The sequence below is a fragment of the Oncorhynchus kisutch genome, linkage group LG18 (assembly GCF_002021735.2).
Source record: "Oncorhynchus kisutch isolate 150728-3 linkage group LG18, Okis_V2, whole genome shotgun sequence".
In the NCBI taxonomy this organism is placed as follows: Eukaryota; Metazoa; Chordata; class Actinopteri; order Salmoniformes; family Salmonidae; genus Oncorhynchus; species Oncorhynchus kisutch.
This window is the reverse complement of record NC_034191.2, coordinates 71,957,997-71,976,590: the sequence shown is the minus strand read 5'-3', so window position 1 is coordinate 71,976,590 and position 18,594 is coordinate 71,957,997. Positions and strand designations below refer to the sequence as shown.

General features: G+C 41.7%; 1 protein-coding gene across 1 annotated transcript in view; it reads left to right on the top strand.

The window, feature by feature from the left end:
• Positions 1-2,698: 2,698 nt before the first annotated feature.
• Positions 2,699-18,594, top strand: part of LOC109909832 (polypeptide N-acetylgalactosaminyltransferase 11) — a 48,972-nt gene continuing 33,076 nt past the window's right edge. Inside the window, exons 1-4 of the mRNA XM_020508879.2 lie at positions 2,699-2,979; positions 15,586-15,888; positions 16,742-16,865; positions 18,298-18,464. Coding sequence (XP_020364468.2) covers positions 15,624-15,888; positions 16,742-16,865; positions 18,298-18,464 — 556 coding nt within the window. The 5' untranslated portion in view covers positions 2,699-2,979; positions 15,586-15,623. The remainder of the gene's footprint in view (positions 2,980-15,585; positions 15,889-16,741; positions 16,866-18,297; positions 18,465-18,594) is intronic.

Sequence of the window (18,594 nt, the reverse complement as noted above, 5' to 3'; positions counted from 1 at the left end):
GTAAAAAATGACAACGCAAATAAGCGAACAAAGAAACAATCGGCTGGGGGCACGTAAAATGTCTGCCATCTTCTCCGGCGCCATTTTACTTCAAAAGCTACCTATTCTTGTGGAATCCATAATCCAATGGGTTGGGATTATGCATGAGGAAGAAAAATGCAGTTTAACTAAAGACTATCAGTATTTACATCTTCTCAATTTGTCAGTTGGGATAATGGCAGGGGCGCGACTGTGGTTTTAGAAGTGGGGGGGACATAATATATATATATATATATTTTATCCGGTTGGATAAACACTCCAAACAGCCTACCCGCTGCTTGGAGGCGTCCGCATGGTCTAAAAGCACACCTTTGCCTCGTTTTTGTATCACATTCAAATGATAAAACTGGGGGATTCAAAAATGCAATTTCAGAATGTGTAGGTAAAGACTTACTGCTGAGCTCAGGATGAAACAATTCTGGCTATCACACCTCAAACAAACGACACATGCTCCAATGACACAACACCTACACACAGGATCTTCAGTTGTGTATTCATTATGCCGATTCTGTTTTTACTCTAATAGTTTGCCTAATTTCAGTTTATGTGACAAAGTAAGATAGTATAATGTATAGAATCATTGTACCATCTAAACTGCTGTGAAATATATTTTTCATAACCAACAATATTGTTATTTCTGCTGTTAGAAGTTGGTGTACAAAACCGAAAGTAAAAAATACAAAAACAAAACTTAAGAACAGGAGGCATAGAAAGAGCGCACATAGAACAGATCTACTGCTTCGAAGACTTGCTTTCAAGTAGATTGATAGATTTCTAACTCACATTTCTATGTGATTTTCACCAGGTCACCCAAAAAGTTCAATTTTGCCACTTTAAGGTAGGGATTTGTATGGGGGTGGGGGCCACAAAAAATCGGAACTCATCATGATGGGGCTACAGTGCTTATGGGTCTGCGTACCCACATCCATACCCACAATGCAGTCAGAGCCCCCTAAGTGAAATTTTGTTGGCCACAGGCTGCCAATTGCCCATCCCTGTATTAAGGTGTATTTGATAGAATAAACTCTGCAAAAACAAATGTAGACATTGATGAATGCATTTCTATAGCTTTCAAAATGTTTTACAACGATGGGGGAGTGCCAAGATGGAGGCGCGGTGGCTTCAAAACCGGGCTCCCAAAATTCATCTAGTGTATCCTACCGATCCTCGACTTCGGCGATGTCATCTACAAAATGGCTTCCAACACTCTACTCAGCAAACTGGATGCAGTCTATCACAGTGCCATCCGTTTTGTCACTAAAGCACCTTATACCACCCACCACTGCGACTTGTATGCTCTAGTCGGCTGGCCCTCGCTACATATTCGTCGCCAGACCCACTGGCTCCAGGTCATCTACAAGTCTATGCTAGGTAAAGCTCCGCCTTATCTCAGCTCACTGGTCACGATGGCAACACCCATCCGTAGCACGCGCTCCAGCAGGTGTATCTCACTGATCATCCCTAAAGCCAACACCTCATTTGGCCGCCTTTCGTTCCAGTACTCTGCTGCCTGTGACTGGAACGAATTGCAAAAATCGCTGAAGTTGGAGACTTTTATCTCCCTCACCAACTTCAAACATCAGCTATCTGAGCAGCTAACCGATCGCTGCAGCTGTACATAGTCTATTGGTAAATAGCCCACCCTTTTCACCTACCTCATCCCCATACTGTTTTTATTTATTTACTTTTCTGCTCTTCTGCACACCAATATCTCTACCTGTACATGACCATCTGATCTTTTATCACTCCAGTGTTAATCTGCAAAATTGTAATTATTTGCACACATTGTATATAGACCCCCCCTTTGTTTTCTACTGTGTTATTGACTTGTTAATTGTTTACTCCATGTGTAACTCTTTGTTGTATGCTCACACTGCTATGCTTTATCTTGGCCAGGTCGCAGTTTGCAAATGAGAACTTGTTCTCAACTAGCCTACCTGGTTAAATAAAGGTGAAATAAAAAAATAAAAAAATAAATAGATTATCTGTTGCAAAATATAGTTTCTATTTTACAAAGTTAGGTAGGTCCCTCTTGTTTTGGTTTCCACTAATGCGATGCTGCATCGACTGCAGGAAGTTTCGCGTTTCGATTGTTCTGAACAGTGTGAATCAGTCATATCTGATTGGGTAATCCAGTATTATCAACTCCTATGCCGCACATCCACTGCACTGTACTAGAACCAAGCCAGAGATACTTTTGAGGAGATAGAGAACTCAAAGGGATTCGTATTAACGCCTATTGTGTACATTGCCCATGCGTCGTCAATGTGCCGCACGGTGCATTCTGGGTGATTATGAGACATGGGGATCCCTCCTTCACGGAGTGAATGGGAGTCGATTTGGCGCTAACAAAAAAATAAAACATTAGCACGAATCACGTGAACAAGAAGTACAACATTACACATCTTTTCAGAGATGTGGGATAACTAATTTGTTCTCTGTAATATCGTATAGCTTTGAAATCATGATATTACGTACTTTTAAGGAAAACAGGCAGGTTTCTCGACTCATTCCCTCACCTTTAGAAGGGATCATTGACGATTAGTTTTTGCAAACGCGTAACGCACCATGACAACCTGAACGCAATTGGTCGATAGTTTGTTGGGCGGAGCGTATACGTTTCTCAAGTCATTTCCCATGGTATTCTTATCTCCACCCTTTTTTAATATCTCTGACCAAACTCAGAAAAGAGTAGCTAGGTTGCTAGCGTTAGCTATAGCTATTGACTTGGTGCATTGGGTTGTTTTAAACCAAAGAGAATGGCCAAGCAGCTAGAAACGGATTTGGATGGAATGTAGTTTTTTGTGTCACGGGGGTGTTTGTTGTGTAGTGTACTGACCGCGGTGGGGAGGTATGACTTGGGTGTTGACGCAGTACCTAACCAACGGAATTTGCAATACCAGCATAGACAAATTGGGATGGCAATGAAGCAAGTGCATCGTAAGTTTACGTGACACTTTATTTTCAGAAATTTTGGCATGCCTCGAGTCTCGATCCTCATTGGCGATGTCAGGACTCTCGCTAACAAGCATGTTTGGATTGATGATTTTAACTAGCTGTTAGCTGCTTGTTGTTTTATTAGCTAGTGAGATCACTGACTGAAATGAAAGTGACCAATAAATGTCAACTCACGTGTTAGTTAAAGCAAAGTTTTACTAACTAGCGAGCGTGTCTTTTATTTTGCATTGCACGCTAACGTAGCTAACAACTAACGTTAACAGTTAAAGTTCGCCGATCAGTTAAGTAGCTAACGTTATAGCTAACGTCCTTAACCTGTTCGAAATATGAGACAAAATATCCTCAGGAAAGCATTTTTAGAGAGCCGGTATTGAGGCTTTTCTGAAGGCAAAACATTACTAACGCAACATTAGGAAAGGTTTTTAATGTGTTGTACACTCTGTGTAAATGGTTGGACACCTAGGTAAAGTAATTTTACATTGAATATTCGGTTTTCGCTCGTCAGTAACAGTAGCATGAAATTCTGTCATGGCTAGAAAGGATACAGCTTTTGTAAAATTAACATGACTTGTATATTCTAAACCAGGGGAGGAGAACAATCGACATCTTTGTGTGAATTGCACACACAAAAAAGTAATAAAAAAAAAATCTCGAATGCTTTCCATCTTCCCCTGTTTCAGAATATACCATTTTCATTGTCATGGCATGCTTGGTTCAAAAGCTATTGAGAGAGAGTTTTATATTGTATATTTGGTTTTCTCTCTTCGATAGCTATTGAACAAAGCATGCCATGACAATGGAAATGGTATATTCTGAAGCAGGAGAAAATGGAAAACAATCAACACCTTTTAGTGTGAATATTTTTTATTGAACCAAACCATATATTTTCCAGCAGCTGAAATACACTCTTACCAGTTGAAGTGGACAAATTACCAGTTGAAGGGGACAAAATCAAGACATCAATATTATTCTAAAAATCTTAAATCACAGCTCAATTTGAGCAAAATCTAAATTTGTGGTTAATCATAATTAATCCTGCGATTAACTTGATTTAAAAATGCAAATAGTTTGACAGCCCTAATCATAATGCAGAAAAATATACCAGATGGCATGGGCACTGTTGCGCTTTCACTGGTTGGATGTGATCCTGGTCTAGATCTTTTGATTTCGTGCAACTTCTGGCGCACGTTTACTATGAGCACTGAGGCTGTATTCACCTTAAGTTAGAGTAGCATACCATCAAAAACAATGGGGAAAATGCATCCATAACATTTTAACATGGAAATAGCGGTTCTATCATTCAACCTACTGTAGCAGCCAATGTGTGGTGTTCAATGTAGGTCTACATTCCATGAAACATGCAGAGCTTGACATTGACCTGTTAATACACTTGTCCTTCAGACACAGAGGTGATCATCATTGTAAGTAAGAACTTGTTCTTAACTGACTTGCCTAGTTAAATACATTTGAAAGAAAATAATCATCTAAAAACAATTGCATCTACCCACGACCCTGATGTTTTAAAAACAGTCCAGTTCAAAGTGAATGGCACAGATCCATACATGGCAATGGCCCACTGCAGCTCTGATTGGTTATGGTTTTGTTTTGGTATGTTGCTTTGAAAGTGGCTAATATTCCGTTGATTCATTCACAATTCCCACAGTAAAGGAAACGTTGATGGCGTTAACTAATGGGTAAAACTCTAGAAAGTTGAGTGAAGTTCAGTCCCGTGCTTCTCTGAGCACACTGATATTTCTTCTGCGCTGCAGTCCCGTGGGAGGCGCAGCTTCGAGGGAACATTGGATGACACCATTTGTTTTTAGGACTATCAACTGGGTTGTTAAATGGCCCGCGATATGGTTCAATGTGCCAATAAATCAGCACAATCTACTTTTTTGTTTTTTGAAATTGCTGGCATCTTGAAGCTAACATTGGGATCGTGTATACTCTGCTCTCTGTTACTCTTTTTTTAATGGTCATTAGCAATGTACAATACGGCAAACTTGGAAAAAACAAGGAATTTGTGTTAAGCGCATGGAGGCCATCTTTAGTTACCTCTGCAATTGAAACTCAATGAAGGTGACATCTTTGTCAGTTTTCATCTTATGTTTGTTATCTTATGTTATCTTATCTTATGTTTGTGCCTGCTGCTGCTATAAACCTTGCAGATGATATCAGAGTTGAACAGGAGCTTGACATTAAATGGAGCTTTGGCAGAATTTCAACGAATGCGTTTTAGTGCATACATTTTAAGCTGACGATCAGTGACCGTCTGTTTTGGCTGGGAAATCTGACATACTGTGTCAGCTGAGATCAGGCAGCTTTAGAAGCAAGGAGCAGTGCATCTCCAGTTGTTTTTCATCAACTGAGTGGTGCACCGGCCAGCTAAAATAAAAAGTATTGAGAGACAAGAGCCCCATGCCCAGGTGTCGTTAGGAAGAAACCGCCCGCAATCGAGGATCATGTCCAACAGGCACTAAACCCATAGTTGGGTTAGTGAATCAAATATAGTAAAATAAGGGAAATTCCACGGTAACTCAGATTTTACACTTAAAATGTTTTTAAAAAAAACCCCATTGATTTCAAAGTTGAACAAACCATACAACTCTATGCACAACTACTACTTTTAACAATTTACACTGAACATTTTACAAAAACACATTTACTGGAAGAACTGTGAAGATGCAAAGTTTGGTAACAAAATTTCAGTAAAATCTCCATCTTTTTTCCCCGAAAATAGTTAATATTTTCTCTGAATTAAGATTCAACGATGTCTGCAGAAAAAGGGGGTGTCAGCTATGACAATACACACTGACATTAAAAAACAAATATTTTGGTTATTGAACTAGACTAAGTGAAGTGAATTTAAACCCGGTAACAGAATTTCTAAATTGGCCCCTGATCCCTACAAAGAAATGCATAAGGTTATGAATGGCATTCTCTTTGTGGTGATGTATTCTAAATAGGTACACAAAGGTATAAATATGTGATATCCTCCTTTGCATATTTGGGTAATATTCTACACACTGGCTATTATTTTAATGAGCTCTGCACAAGACCAAATTTGGTTGGTCCGTACTGGCCCAAATCTGAACTAATCATAGATGTCTGTTTCACAAGTTTGGACATCAGAGTAGAGTACAGGAGAGTTTAATACAATCCAGTACATTATAGTGTACTCAACTCTAGTGTGCTCTACTGTGTACTGTACTAAACTTTGCTCTAGTCTACTGTGCTGTTACCCCTCTGTGGGTCCAGGGTGGTGACAGGCAGCTCCAATCTAGTCCAAATGCCTGCTGCATTATGGCAGTTTTGGATTAGCCTAATGGCACAAGCCCCTCCTTTACTGTTTCAGCTGGAGAAAGGCTCCAGGTGGCTAATTATAGACCACAGACTACACTGGCATTTCTGTTTTTCTATCCTTTTCATATTTATTTATGGAGCCAGTTCAGCATATTTTTACAATTTCTATTCGTGTGGTGTGTGACAGGACTATGCCAGTGAGAGAGAGTAAAAGCATGTTTGCACTTGTGTTGCTTGTCCTATTTTCTAAATTGGAACCAGAAAGGAACTAAATTAGCAAGGCTCTGTTCTCTTTTCTGTGGTACAATTTAAAACTGCTTTGTCCCTCTGGACCATGGCGGCTACATCTGAATTCCATTAACTCGCTGCCAACTTTAATTTACAATCTTCTTCTTCTTGTGAAACTCTGGCCTCTCAGCACTCAACTCCTCCGTGTGAAACCAGTGCTCCTCTGAAATGAATATCGATTTTGGTTATAAATTCAGCAGAGTCATTTTGAAAGTTAGTGTTCTTGAGAAGCACTGCTTTGACACAATATCTAAGCCGTTTCAATTTAGTGTCGAGATCAACTCACCTCATTTTCCCTCCGTTTGCATTCACGACCTACTAGCTATGCGACAAGCATTGAGCATTTAGGCCTCACTGTCCTGACGTAGCATTAGGCTATGTGTGCTCATTAGTGTTAGCAGCTTTTTGGCACTGGTCCCTTCTTCATTCATGGATTAATGGGACAGATTGGACCCCTGAACCACAGACACACTGTAGTCAGCCTAATGTCACAACACTAGCCACCGCCGATAGTCCTGTTATTTGACCTGCTGTCAGAGCTCAAGGGCAGGTCCTTAGTTTCCAATGTCTGTGACAATGTCTGTGACCACAGCAACTGTTCAGTGCCTTCAGAAAGTATTCACAACCCTTTACCTTTTCCACATTTTGTTGTGTTACAGAAGGAAGTTAATATTGATTACATGTATTTATTTATTTTTTATCCCTGGCTTACACACAATACCCCATAATGTCAAAATGGAATTATGTATTTCAAATCAAAGAAAAGCTGAAATGTCTTGAGTCAATAAGTACTCAACCCTGTTGTTATGGCAAGCCTAAATACGTTCAGGAGTAAAAATGTGCTTAACAAGTCACAAGTTGCATGGCCTCACTCTGTGTGCAATAACAGTGTTTAACATGATTTTTGAATGACTACCTCATCTCTGTACCACACACATACTATTATCTGTAAGGTCCCTCAGTCGAGCAGTGAATTTCAAACACAGATTCAACCACAAAGACCAGGGAGGTTTTCCAATGACTCAAAAAGAAGGCACCTATTGAATTTCCCTTTGAGTATGGTGAAGTTATTAATTATACTTTGTCTGGTGTATCAGTACACCCAGTCACTACAAAGACACAGGCATCCTTCCTAACTCAGTTGCCGGAGAGGATGGAAACCGTTCAGGGATTTCACCATGAGGGCCAATAGTGACTTTGAAACCATTATAGACTTTAATGGCTCTGATAGAACACTGCGGATGGATCAACAACATACACTGCCCCAAAAAATAAAGGGAACACTAAAATAACACATCCTAGATCTGAATGAATGAAATATTCTTATTAAATACTTTTTTCTTTACATAGTTGAATGTGCTGACAACAAAATCACACAAGTTGCCTATAATTTCCACCTGTTGTCTATTCCATTTGCACAACAGCATGTGAAATGTATTGTCAATCAGTGTTGCTTCCTAAGTGGACAGTTTGATTTCACAGTAGTGTGATTGACTTGGAGTTACATTGTGTTGTTTAAGTGTTCCCTTTATTTTTTTGAGCAGTGTATAAACGCAATCTGTAAAGTTTTGGTTTCATGAGGTGAAATAAAAGATCCCAGAAATGTTCCATATGCACCAATTTGTTTACATTTCTCCTTTGCCAAACTAATCCACCTGACAGGTGTGGCATATCAATAAGCTGAATAAACAGCATGATCATTACAACCTTGTGTTGGGGACAATAAAAGGACACTATTAAATGTGAAGTTGTCACACAACACAATGCCACAGATGTCTCAAGTTGAGGGAGAGTGCAATTCAGCTTCTTCACCTGCGGGATCATCTGAGACAAGCAACCCGGACAGCTGGTGAAATTTAGGGGTATTTCTGTATGTTGTAAAACTCGTTTTGATTGGCTGGGCCTATGCCCGCCCAGTCATGTGAAATCCACAGATTAAGGCCAGATTTATTTTAATTGACTGATTTCCTTATATGAACTGTATCTGTAAAATCGTTAATTGTTGCATGTAGCGTTTTATATTTTTGTTCATTATAGTTACGCCACGATACTAACCTAATTGACAGAGCGAAAAGAAGGAAGCCTGTACAGAATACAAATATAACAAAACATGCATCCTGTTCGCAACAAAGCGCTAAAGTAATACTACAAAAAAAATGTGCCAAGCAATTCACTTTTCAGTCTGAATATCAAGTGTTATGTTTGGGGAAAATCCAACACAACACATCACTCCATATTTTCAAGCATAGTGGTGGCTGCCTCATGTTATGGGTATGCTTGTAATTGTTAAGGACTGGGGAGTTTTTCTGGATAAAAAAGAAACTGAGCTAAGCACAGGCAAAATCCTAGAGGAAAACCTGGTTCAGTCTGCTTTCCAGCAGACACTGGGAGGTAAATTCACCTTTCAGAAGGACAATAACCTAAAACACAAGGCCAAATCTACACTGGAGTTGTTTACCAAGGAGACTGAATGTTCCTTAGTGGCAGAGTTACAGTTTTTACTTAAATCTGCTTGAAAGTCTATGGCAAGACTTAAATTGTTGTCTAGCTATACAATCAATTTGACAAAGTTTGAAGAATTTTGAAAATAATAAAGTGCAAATGTTGCCCAATCCAGCTCTGGAAAGCTCTTATAGACTTACCCAGAAAAACTCACAGCTGTAATCGCTGCCAAAGGTGCTTCTACAAAGTATTGACTCGGGGGTGTGAATACTTATGTAATTATATATTTCTGTATTTATTTGTCAATAAATTTGCTAAAATTTCTAAAAACAAGTTTTCACTTTGTCATTATGGGGTATTGTGTGTAGATGGGTGAGAAGACAAATCAATTTAATCCATTTTGAATTCGGGCTGTAACAACGTGGAATAAGTCAAGGGGTATGAATACTTTCTGAAGGCACTATGTCAAAGTCAAATGTTATTTGTCACACACATTTAGGAAAATGCTTGTGTTTCTAGCTCCCAAAAGTGCAGGAATATCTATCAATACACATACGTCTAAAGTAATGGAATGGAATTCAGAATATATAAATATTTGGATGAGCAATGTCAGAATGGCATACAGTAGAATATGATAGAATCCAGTATATATATAAACTCAGCAAAACAAATTAACATCCCTTTTTCAGGACCCTGTCTTTCAAAGATAATTCGTAAAATTTCAAATAACTTCAGAGATCTTCATTGTAAAGGGTTTAAACACTGTTTCCTATGCTTGTTCAATGAACCATAAACAATTAATAAACATGCACCTGTGGAACTGTCATTAAGACACTAACAGCTTACAGACAGTAGGCAATTAAGGCCACAGTTATGAAAACTTAGGACACTAAAGAGCCGTTTCTACTGACTCTGAAAAACACCAAAAGAAAGATTCCCAGGGTCCCTGCTCATCTGTGTGAATGTGCCTTAGGCATGCTGCAAGGAGGCATGCGGACTGCAGATGTGGCCAGGGCAATAAATTGAAATGTCCGTACTGTGAGACGCCTAAGACAGCTCTACAGGGAGACAGGACGGACAGCTGATCGTCCTCGCAGTGGCAGACCACGTGTAACAACACCTGCACAGGATCGGTACATCCGAACATCACACCTGCGGGACAGGTATAGGATGGTAGCAACTGCCTGAGTTACACCAGGAACGCACAATCCCTCCATCAGTGCTCAGACTTTCCGCAATAGGCTGAGAGAGGCTGGACTGAGGGCTTGTAGGCCTGTTGTAAGGCAGGTCCTCACCAGACATCACCAGCAACAACGTCGCCTATGGGCACAAACCCATCATCGCTGGACCAGACAGGATTGGCAAAAAGTGCCCTTCACTTACGAGTCGTGGTTTTGTCGTACCAGGTGTGATGGTCGGATTTGCGTTTATCGTCGAAGGAATGAGCGTTACACCGAGGCCTGTACTCTGGAGCGGGATCAATTTGGAGGTGGATGGTCCATCATGGTCTGGGGCGGTGTGTCACAGCATCATTGGACTGAGCTTGTTGTCATTGCAGGCAATCTCAGCGCTGTGCGTTACAGGGAAGACATCCTTCTCTCTCATGTGGTACCCTTCCTACAGGCTCATCCTGACATGACCCTCCAGCATGACAATGCCACCAGCCATACTGCTCGTTTTGTGCGTGAATTTCTGCAAGACAGGAATGTCAGTGTTTTGCCATGGCCAGTGAAGAGCCCGGATCTCAATCTCATTGAGCACGTCTGGGACCTGTTGGATTGAAGGGTGAGGGCTAGGGCCATTCCCCTCAGAAATGTCCGGGAACTTGCAGATGCCTTGGTGAAGAGTGGAGTAACATCTCACAGCAAAAACTGGCAAATTTGGTGCAGTCCATGAGGAGGAGATGCACTGCAGTACTTAATGCAGCTGGTGGCCACTAGATACTGACTGTTACTTTTGATTTTGACTCCGCTTTGTTCAGGGACACATTCAATTTCTGTTAGTCACATGTCTGTGAATCTTGTTCAGTTCATGTCTCAGTTGTTGAATCTTGTTATGTTCTTACAAATATGTTAAGTTAAGTTTGCTGAAAATAAACGCAGTTGACAGTGAGAGGACATTTCTTTTTTTGCTGAGTTTATGAGATGAGCATGGCAAAATATGTAAACCTTATTAAAGTGGCCAGTGATTCCAAGTCTATGTATGTGAGACAGCAGCCTCTAATGTGCTAGTGATGGCTATTTAACAGTCTGATGGCCTTGAGATAGAAGCTGTTTTTCTGTTTTCTTGGTCCCAGCTTTGATGCACCTGTACTGACCTCGCCTTCTGGATGATAGTTGGGTGAACAGGCAGTGGCTCGGGTGGTTGTTGTTCTTGATGATATTTTTGGCCTTCCTGTGACATCGGTTGCTTTAGTTGTCCTGGAGGGCAAGTAGTTTGCCCCCGGTGATGCGTTGGGCAGACCGCACCACCCCCTGGAGAGCCCTGCGGCATACAAGGCGGTGATACAGCCCGACAGGATGCTCTGTTGTGCATCTGTAAAAGATTGTGAGGGTTTTAGGTGCCAAGCCACATTTCTTCAGCTTCCTGAGGTTGAAGAGGCGCTGTTGCATCTTCTTCACCACACTGTCTCTGTAGGTGGACCATTTCAGTTCGTCAGTGATGTGTACGCCGAGGAACTTGAAGCTTTCCACCTTATCCACTGCGGTCCCATCGATGTGGATGGGGGGGTGCTCCCTCTGCTGTTTCCTGAAGTCCACAATGAACTCCTTTGTTTTGTTGATGTTGAGTGAGAGGTTGTTTTCCTGGCACCACACTCCCAGGGCCCTCACCTCCTCCTTGTAGGCTGTCTCTTCATTGTTGGTAATCAGGCCTGCGACTGTTGTGTCGTCTGCAGACTTGATGATTGAGTTGGAGGCGTGCGTGGCCATGCAGTCATGGGTGAACAGGGAGTACAGGAGGGGCTGAGCACACATCCTTTTGGGGCCCCAGTGTTGATGATCAGTTAAGTCGATGTGTTGTTTCCTACCTTCACTACCTGGGGGCGGCCCGTCTGGAAGTCCAGGACCCAGTTGCACAGGGTGGTGGCCATCTTGAAGCATGTGTGGACAGCAGACTGGGATAGGGAGAGATTGAATATGTCTGTAAACACTCCGGCCAGCTGGTCTGCGCATGCTCTGAGGATGCGGCTAGGGATAACGTCTGGGCCAGAAGTCTTGTGAGGGTTATCGCTAAAATGTCTTGATCAAGTTGGCCATGGAGAAGGAGAGCCCACAGTCTTTGGTAGCATTCCGCATCGGTGGGACTCTGTTATCCTCAAAGCGGGCGGTGAAGGTGTTTAGCTTGTCCGGAAGCAAGACATCAGTATCCGCGACGTGGCTGGTTTTCCCTTTGTAGTCCGATAATTGTCTGTAGACCCTGCCATGTACGTCTCGTGTCTGAGCTGTTGAATTGTCTATACTGCAGTTTTGTCTGTTTGATTGCCTTACGGAGGGAATAACTACACTGTTTGTATTCAGCCATATTCCCAGTCACCTTGCCATGGTTAAATGTGATGGTTCGCGCCTACAGGTTAGGCGAATGCTGCCATCTATCCACGGTTTTTAGTTCTTCCCGACTGTATGTAATAACACAAAACATTTCCTGGACTAATAATGTAAGAAATAACACATTAAAAAGTAAATAGTTCTGTCTTTTGCCTTGGTTATAAAAGCATGGGATGGTTTGACATGGAATAAAAAACAAACCTATGAGAGATGCTACTCTATGCATATTCATAAAATTGCAAGTTATAGTACGATGAAAAATGCCTGCAGTGCACGCTGCCAGACAATGTCGGAGAAGGACGCTATAATAATGAATGAACAGTCAATGTGTTGTATAAAAACCGAATCTGGTAATCCATATAGGATAACTGTATTTAGACATTCAATGTTATCACGCACATAGCCTAGATGTCCCTGCAAGAATCATTATTCGATAATGAGGTTTGCAGCCTTATCTGGGTAAAACCTTCCCCTGCTGGCATTTTAATTGTTGATGAAATATACAATTTCTCATTGGCTCTCATGTTGCTGGGCTCATTGGCTTTTATGGCATTCCTAGGCAGGGCAGGGGGGTAGGACCCGGAGCATGACTACTTCTCCTCTAACCATGTCTCAGAGAGCTCCATTTCTCTAAATCCTTGTTCGCACTGCAGGCCTTAATGCTCAAATCAGTTTTGGAAGACTGACTGGCCAAACAGCAGGCTAAGTGACCAAATCAGATTTGTGTGTGTTCAGACAGCAGTCATTCACTGACATGGCTAATCTAACTAGTTGTCATAGTAACAAAGGGAATGTGCACAGTGCTGGAGGCTGATTGGTGGTGGTGCTCATGCTTCCTATTACTCAGAGGTTCTGTGGCAAGCTAAGGTGACAACAATGCCTGCCATCAACATTTCCCAGTGGCTTTGTATGTTCAAGATCATAGTCTAAGAACAACTGAAAAAAACAAGTCCATTTTGGTTAGCAAAATGTTTTGATTTGAGTCACTTCAAACTGCCAATGTGAACAAGGCTTTCCCCTCTCCCAGCCTAGCTCTGTCCCTCTTGAATTTGTGGTGATGCCACTAGTCTCTGTGTGAAACTGAGTGGCTTCTTCGGTGTCCTGGTATCAAGTAACAGAGACTTCAAAATACCTATTTTGTTTTACATTTAGGCTAATTACTGATGTGTTTAACGACTTGTTAACCATAGTTTCTGTGTTAGTTAGCCAAGTATGTAAATATATATGCCTAATTATTAATGTGAACCATTTTTGTTTGTGTGGTTAATGGTTCACTTGTTGGTGAAATTCAAATGACCTTTGTCCTTATATAATTCAGCTATCGACATTTGACATTAGCTAGCCTTTAGCCTTTTTGTTAGCAGAAATGGGCTCTAGTCCAGCAGGTCATACAAGCACTTTGGTGCATTTCAACTAACCTAATTTCCTTTGTTTATTTACCAAAGTATTGAGATTCTTCCTCAGACTGTGGAACCACCTTCATAGATGTGCATGAGCAAAAAAACTCATTCTAACTTCTTTAAAGCAACGTCTTTGCTTTGGTCCAAAGGCCGTGTAGGCTACATGTGGGCTGTGAGTGGTGGCACTAACCACTTGACCACCCAAGCCTTATTGCTCACCCCTTTAGGTTGGCCATGGGGTATACCATAATGCAGTGGTATTGCAAAACATTTCAGCGGGGAACCCATTTTTCCCGTCAGAATTTCTGGGGACCCCATCTATTCCGAAATGAATTCTTGCGACCCAACCCTAAATCTAATGACACAACCTTTAAAATTGGTCAATTTAGATTTTTACATCAAAATAACCTTCAATTCATTACATTTTCTAAATGAAAAGAAACCAATAAATTAGGCCTACTCAATAAAATATAATCTTAATAATTATCTTTCTCAAATTTTTTTGTATATTGTCCCATATAATAATTTGTACCCACTGCAGTTCAAGGTTGCGACCCCAACTTTGAATACCACTGCCATATAGAATGTTGCACTTGGTTTCTTTGCCGAATCATTTGGCACACTGTGTGAGCTTCACACCATAGCTCAGTCTGTCCACTTCATCTAGACCTAGCCTGATCCTTTCATCACATGCACTACTTCTGCATTTATCTATTAATGGCTTTGCACTTCTTTTTGTCTATCCCAAATGTTCTTCTCTAATGACTCATCGCCTCTCTCTCTCACCTCTGATCATCTTCCCTTCCCATTTTCACTAACAAGAAGTTAGAACGAAGTGCCAAAGCAAAGGAACATTCTGTGACGTCTGTGTGCATCTGGTCACCGGTGAATCATGCTTAGGCCTAAGTGTTTTTCAGAGAGGACTAGCCTTGTTTTTGCCCTGCTGTCCTCATTTGACAGAAACTGTGATGGCTCCCCCATGCTGGGTTCTTTTGTTGTTTTAAGATTTGTACATCTGTTTGAAAGCAGTGCCAAAAAGCGCACGTAATTATAATCAAACTCACATATCTGACATTCCTTGTTTTTCTGCCAGAGATGGGCAATAGAAATAAGGCGTATATTATTTTGGATTAGATGTGTTTACAAAACGTTTTCTTTTCAAAAAGCCTCAGCAGGATAAATTGTGCATGTTTTCTTCCCTGAGAGAAGACAGGTGATATTTAGTTCCCGATGATCAGTTCTTTTCATTCATAGAAAACTCAAGAACTCACTCAATGCACTGCAGAACTGCTTGTATGCAGAACTGTAAGCTTCCAACTCACTCAATACACTGCAGAACTGCTTGTATGCAGAACTGTAAGCCTCCAACTCACTCAATACACTGCAGAACTGCTTGTATGCAGAACTGTAAGCCTCCAACTCACTCAATGCACTGCAGAACTGCTTGTATGCAGAACTGTAAGCCTCCAACTCACTCAATGCACTGCAGAACTGCTTGTATGCAGAACTGTAAGCTTCCAACTCACTCAATGTACCACAGAACTGCTTGTATGCAGATCTGTAAGCTTCTATCTAGACCTTTTCTTTATTGTCTCTGGTTTCCTCGACAGGGGCCTGAGCACGGAGCGCCGACGATGCTAGGGCTACCATGGGTAGCGTCACACTGCGCTATTTCTGCTATGGCTGCCTCTTCACCTCCGTGACCTGGTCCGTCCTACTCTTCCTCTACTTCAGCCTCGGCCAAGACGGCGGCCGGCCCACCTTCAGGTATGTGCCCATCCAGGGGCCCCAGGCCCACCGCTTCCAACCCCGTTTCTCCAAGGGCCCTGGAGGAGGGCCAGAACATGGCATTACGGCAGTCCCTGCAGCTGGAGCAGGAGGCAACAAGCAGGCCGATCTCTCTCCTGAGATGGGTAAGTGAGCCCTCCTTCAGAGCATGAAACTTGAAACGACCCCCATTGGTCAAAGATGATTTCACTCTTATCTTTATGCAGAACTTTATAGGAGTGTACATGAAAAGTAATGTTACCATAGCAGATTATGTAAAGGAGCTGGCCTGGAAGAATATCTCAAAATGAATGTCAGTTAATTAATGAAGCTCATGTGAACTGCATCGTAATCAACTCCTATGAACTGTAGGCCTATTACCTTCAGAGTGTCACATACACCCAGAATGATGAGCTCTCAATCGTACCCATAACAAATTCTGGAATGGTTTAGGACATTTTGACAGTCTGTAATCTTCATGGGTCCAAAAGGGAAGTTTTAATGTTGGTTTGCTCCCATGTCAACCAATAAAACATTTAACAGGAGAGCGATGTGAAAAGTAAGTACAGCCTAGGTGTTTCCACATCAAAGCCCATTTATAGTTGGACAGTGAGAAACATAGGAACAATCAAGCTAACCGTAACTCATTATCGGTTGGCATTGAGTGATTTAACTGTCTGAAAGCAGGTGCAACGACGAGACACACAAATGGTGCATTGCCGCAATGAAAAAGCATTATTGAAATGTTGTTGAATTGGAGTGAGGCCTTCAGCTGGCTGAGTGAGTTATTTCCATGGTTGCACAGAGTTCATCAGCAAAGTAAACCTAAGCCATTACCTCACTCTGGACAAAGGCCCCTTATGTTACCATGGCAACTTGGATACATCAATAGAATCCACATACTGACCAACTACCATAAGTACCCTCCCTATTCTGAACAATTGAATCAACTTGCATTCTTTATTCATTTTTTTAATCATCCCATCTTTTCCTTTTCAGGTATGATTTTTAATGAGCAAGACCAGGAGGTGCGCGACATGGGCTATCACAAGCATGCTTTCAACGTACTGATCAGCAATCGACTAGGCTACCACAGAGACCTCCCCGACACAAGGGACGACAAGTGAGTGAGAGCGCGACAGCGTGTTTGTGCTTGGCATATATGTGGGTTTATTGACCCATTCAGAGTGAACGGCTAACGCAGCACTTTACAAGCCATCGCATGAAGGGCGACGGTAGCCAAAGGCTAAATGGGAAATCATGTCAATCTCTCTCTGCCTGGCTTGTGGCCATTACGAAATCAAAGGACAGGCCACATCATCTGTCTAGAGATGAATTGATTTCGCACTGGTCTGTGCCTAACAAGTAGGCCGGGAGGTTGGAGTTATCACACACGCGATGAGTTGCTTGTAAATGTTATAGGAGAGTTTGTAAATTCTGCAGACATGTTAGGATAGGGCAGAGAGTGAGTGGTTGAGGCATAGGATTTTATAGCAAAGGGTAAAACTGTTAACGTGTCCAAGGGGTAAGGCTTTCACAACTTTCACAAGGTTGTAGAAAGTTCTGTAGGTGTGACAGTCACAAGCCAAATGTTGCATTAGAAGCTGCACAGTGACAGAGCATGAGCGTAGGGTGCTACAAAACTGTCAGAACTTTTTCTTTGTCATTATACATCACATAGAATGAATAATTAGATTGTTCTCTACAGAATTAAAACCTTAATATACTAGTACTTGACAATGTGGATGAAATAAGAATGTTAATTTGCTGTGACCGTTGCTAGTTTAGAGCAAGCCGCTCTTGGGTGTGTATCTGTTCCATATTTGGGGTTGGGATGTGTTACCATTTTGGAGGTGTTTCTGCGGGTTGGGACCAATCAAAATCAACTTGATACCTAAGTAATTTTCATCTCCAGATCCTTGGCTATATTGGCTATCAATCTACGGTGAGAGGGGCCGTTTCTATGGCAATTTAAAGGAAGACACAGAAATGCACAATGAAAACATGAACAGATTGTCTTCGCGGAGGGTGTCTATTGAAATTCAGTCTGTTAACTTGGTAAATACATATATATTTAGTCCCTCTTTTGTTTTGTATTCTGTGGATTTCATTTTAGAAAAAGCCCATGTTTTCACTCACGAACCTGCAGCCACATCAGTTTGATGTTGGAAGTTAGCACCATTCTGCCGCGGAGCAGCGCCACAGAGTTCTAGTGAGCAGTGACCACTTTTTGATCATGCTCGTGATGAAATTCCATTCACTATAAATATGCTAAATTCTCAGAGTAACATGTCTAACTTCTGAACCATATACCATAAAGACATGGGTGTTGGACAGTTTTTTTTAACGCAATTGTCTATTGAATGGACATATTTGTATAAACCTTGAATGAATGAATCATTTTATGGATGAACACCATAATGAGTGAGTGGTGTTGTATGAATTCCATTATCAAAGAGGATCTGAACCTAGTTCTGTTTGTCCCTGTAGAACTACAGTGGCTTGGTGTGCTAACATGCAATATGTGTTAATAGTGACTCCCATCCCTCTCTCAGGTGCCGAGACATGATCTATCCTCTGTCCCTCCCCGCGGCCAGCGTAGTGATCTGCTTCTTCAACGAGGCGTTCTCCGCCCTCCTGCGCACTGTGCACAGTGTCCTGGATCGCACGCCGGCCTACCTGCTGCATGAGATTATACTGGTGGATGACAGCAGTGAACTAGGCAAGCTGCTCTTTTCAGTTGTGCATCTATTGGTTTTGTTCAGGCTCGCCGGAGCGACGCACACCATAACAAGGCCCAGTAAATTATTGGATGCTGTCATGGAATGTGTGTCTGTCTACAGTGTGCGTGC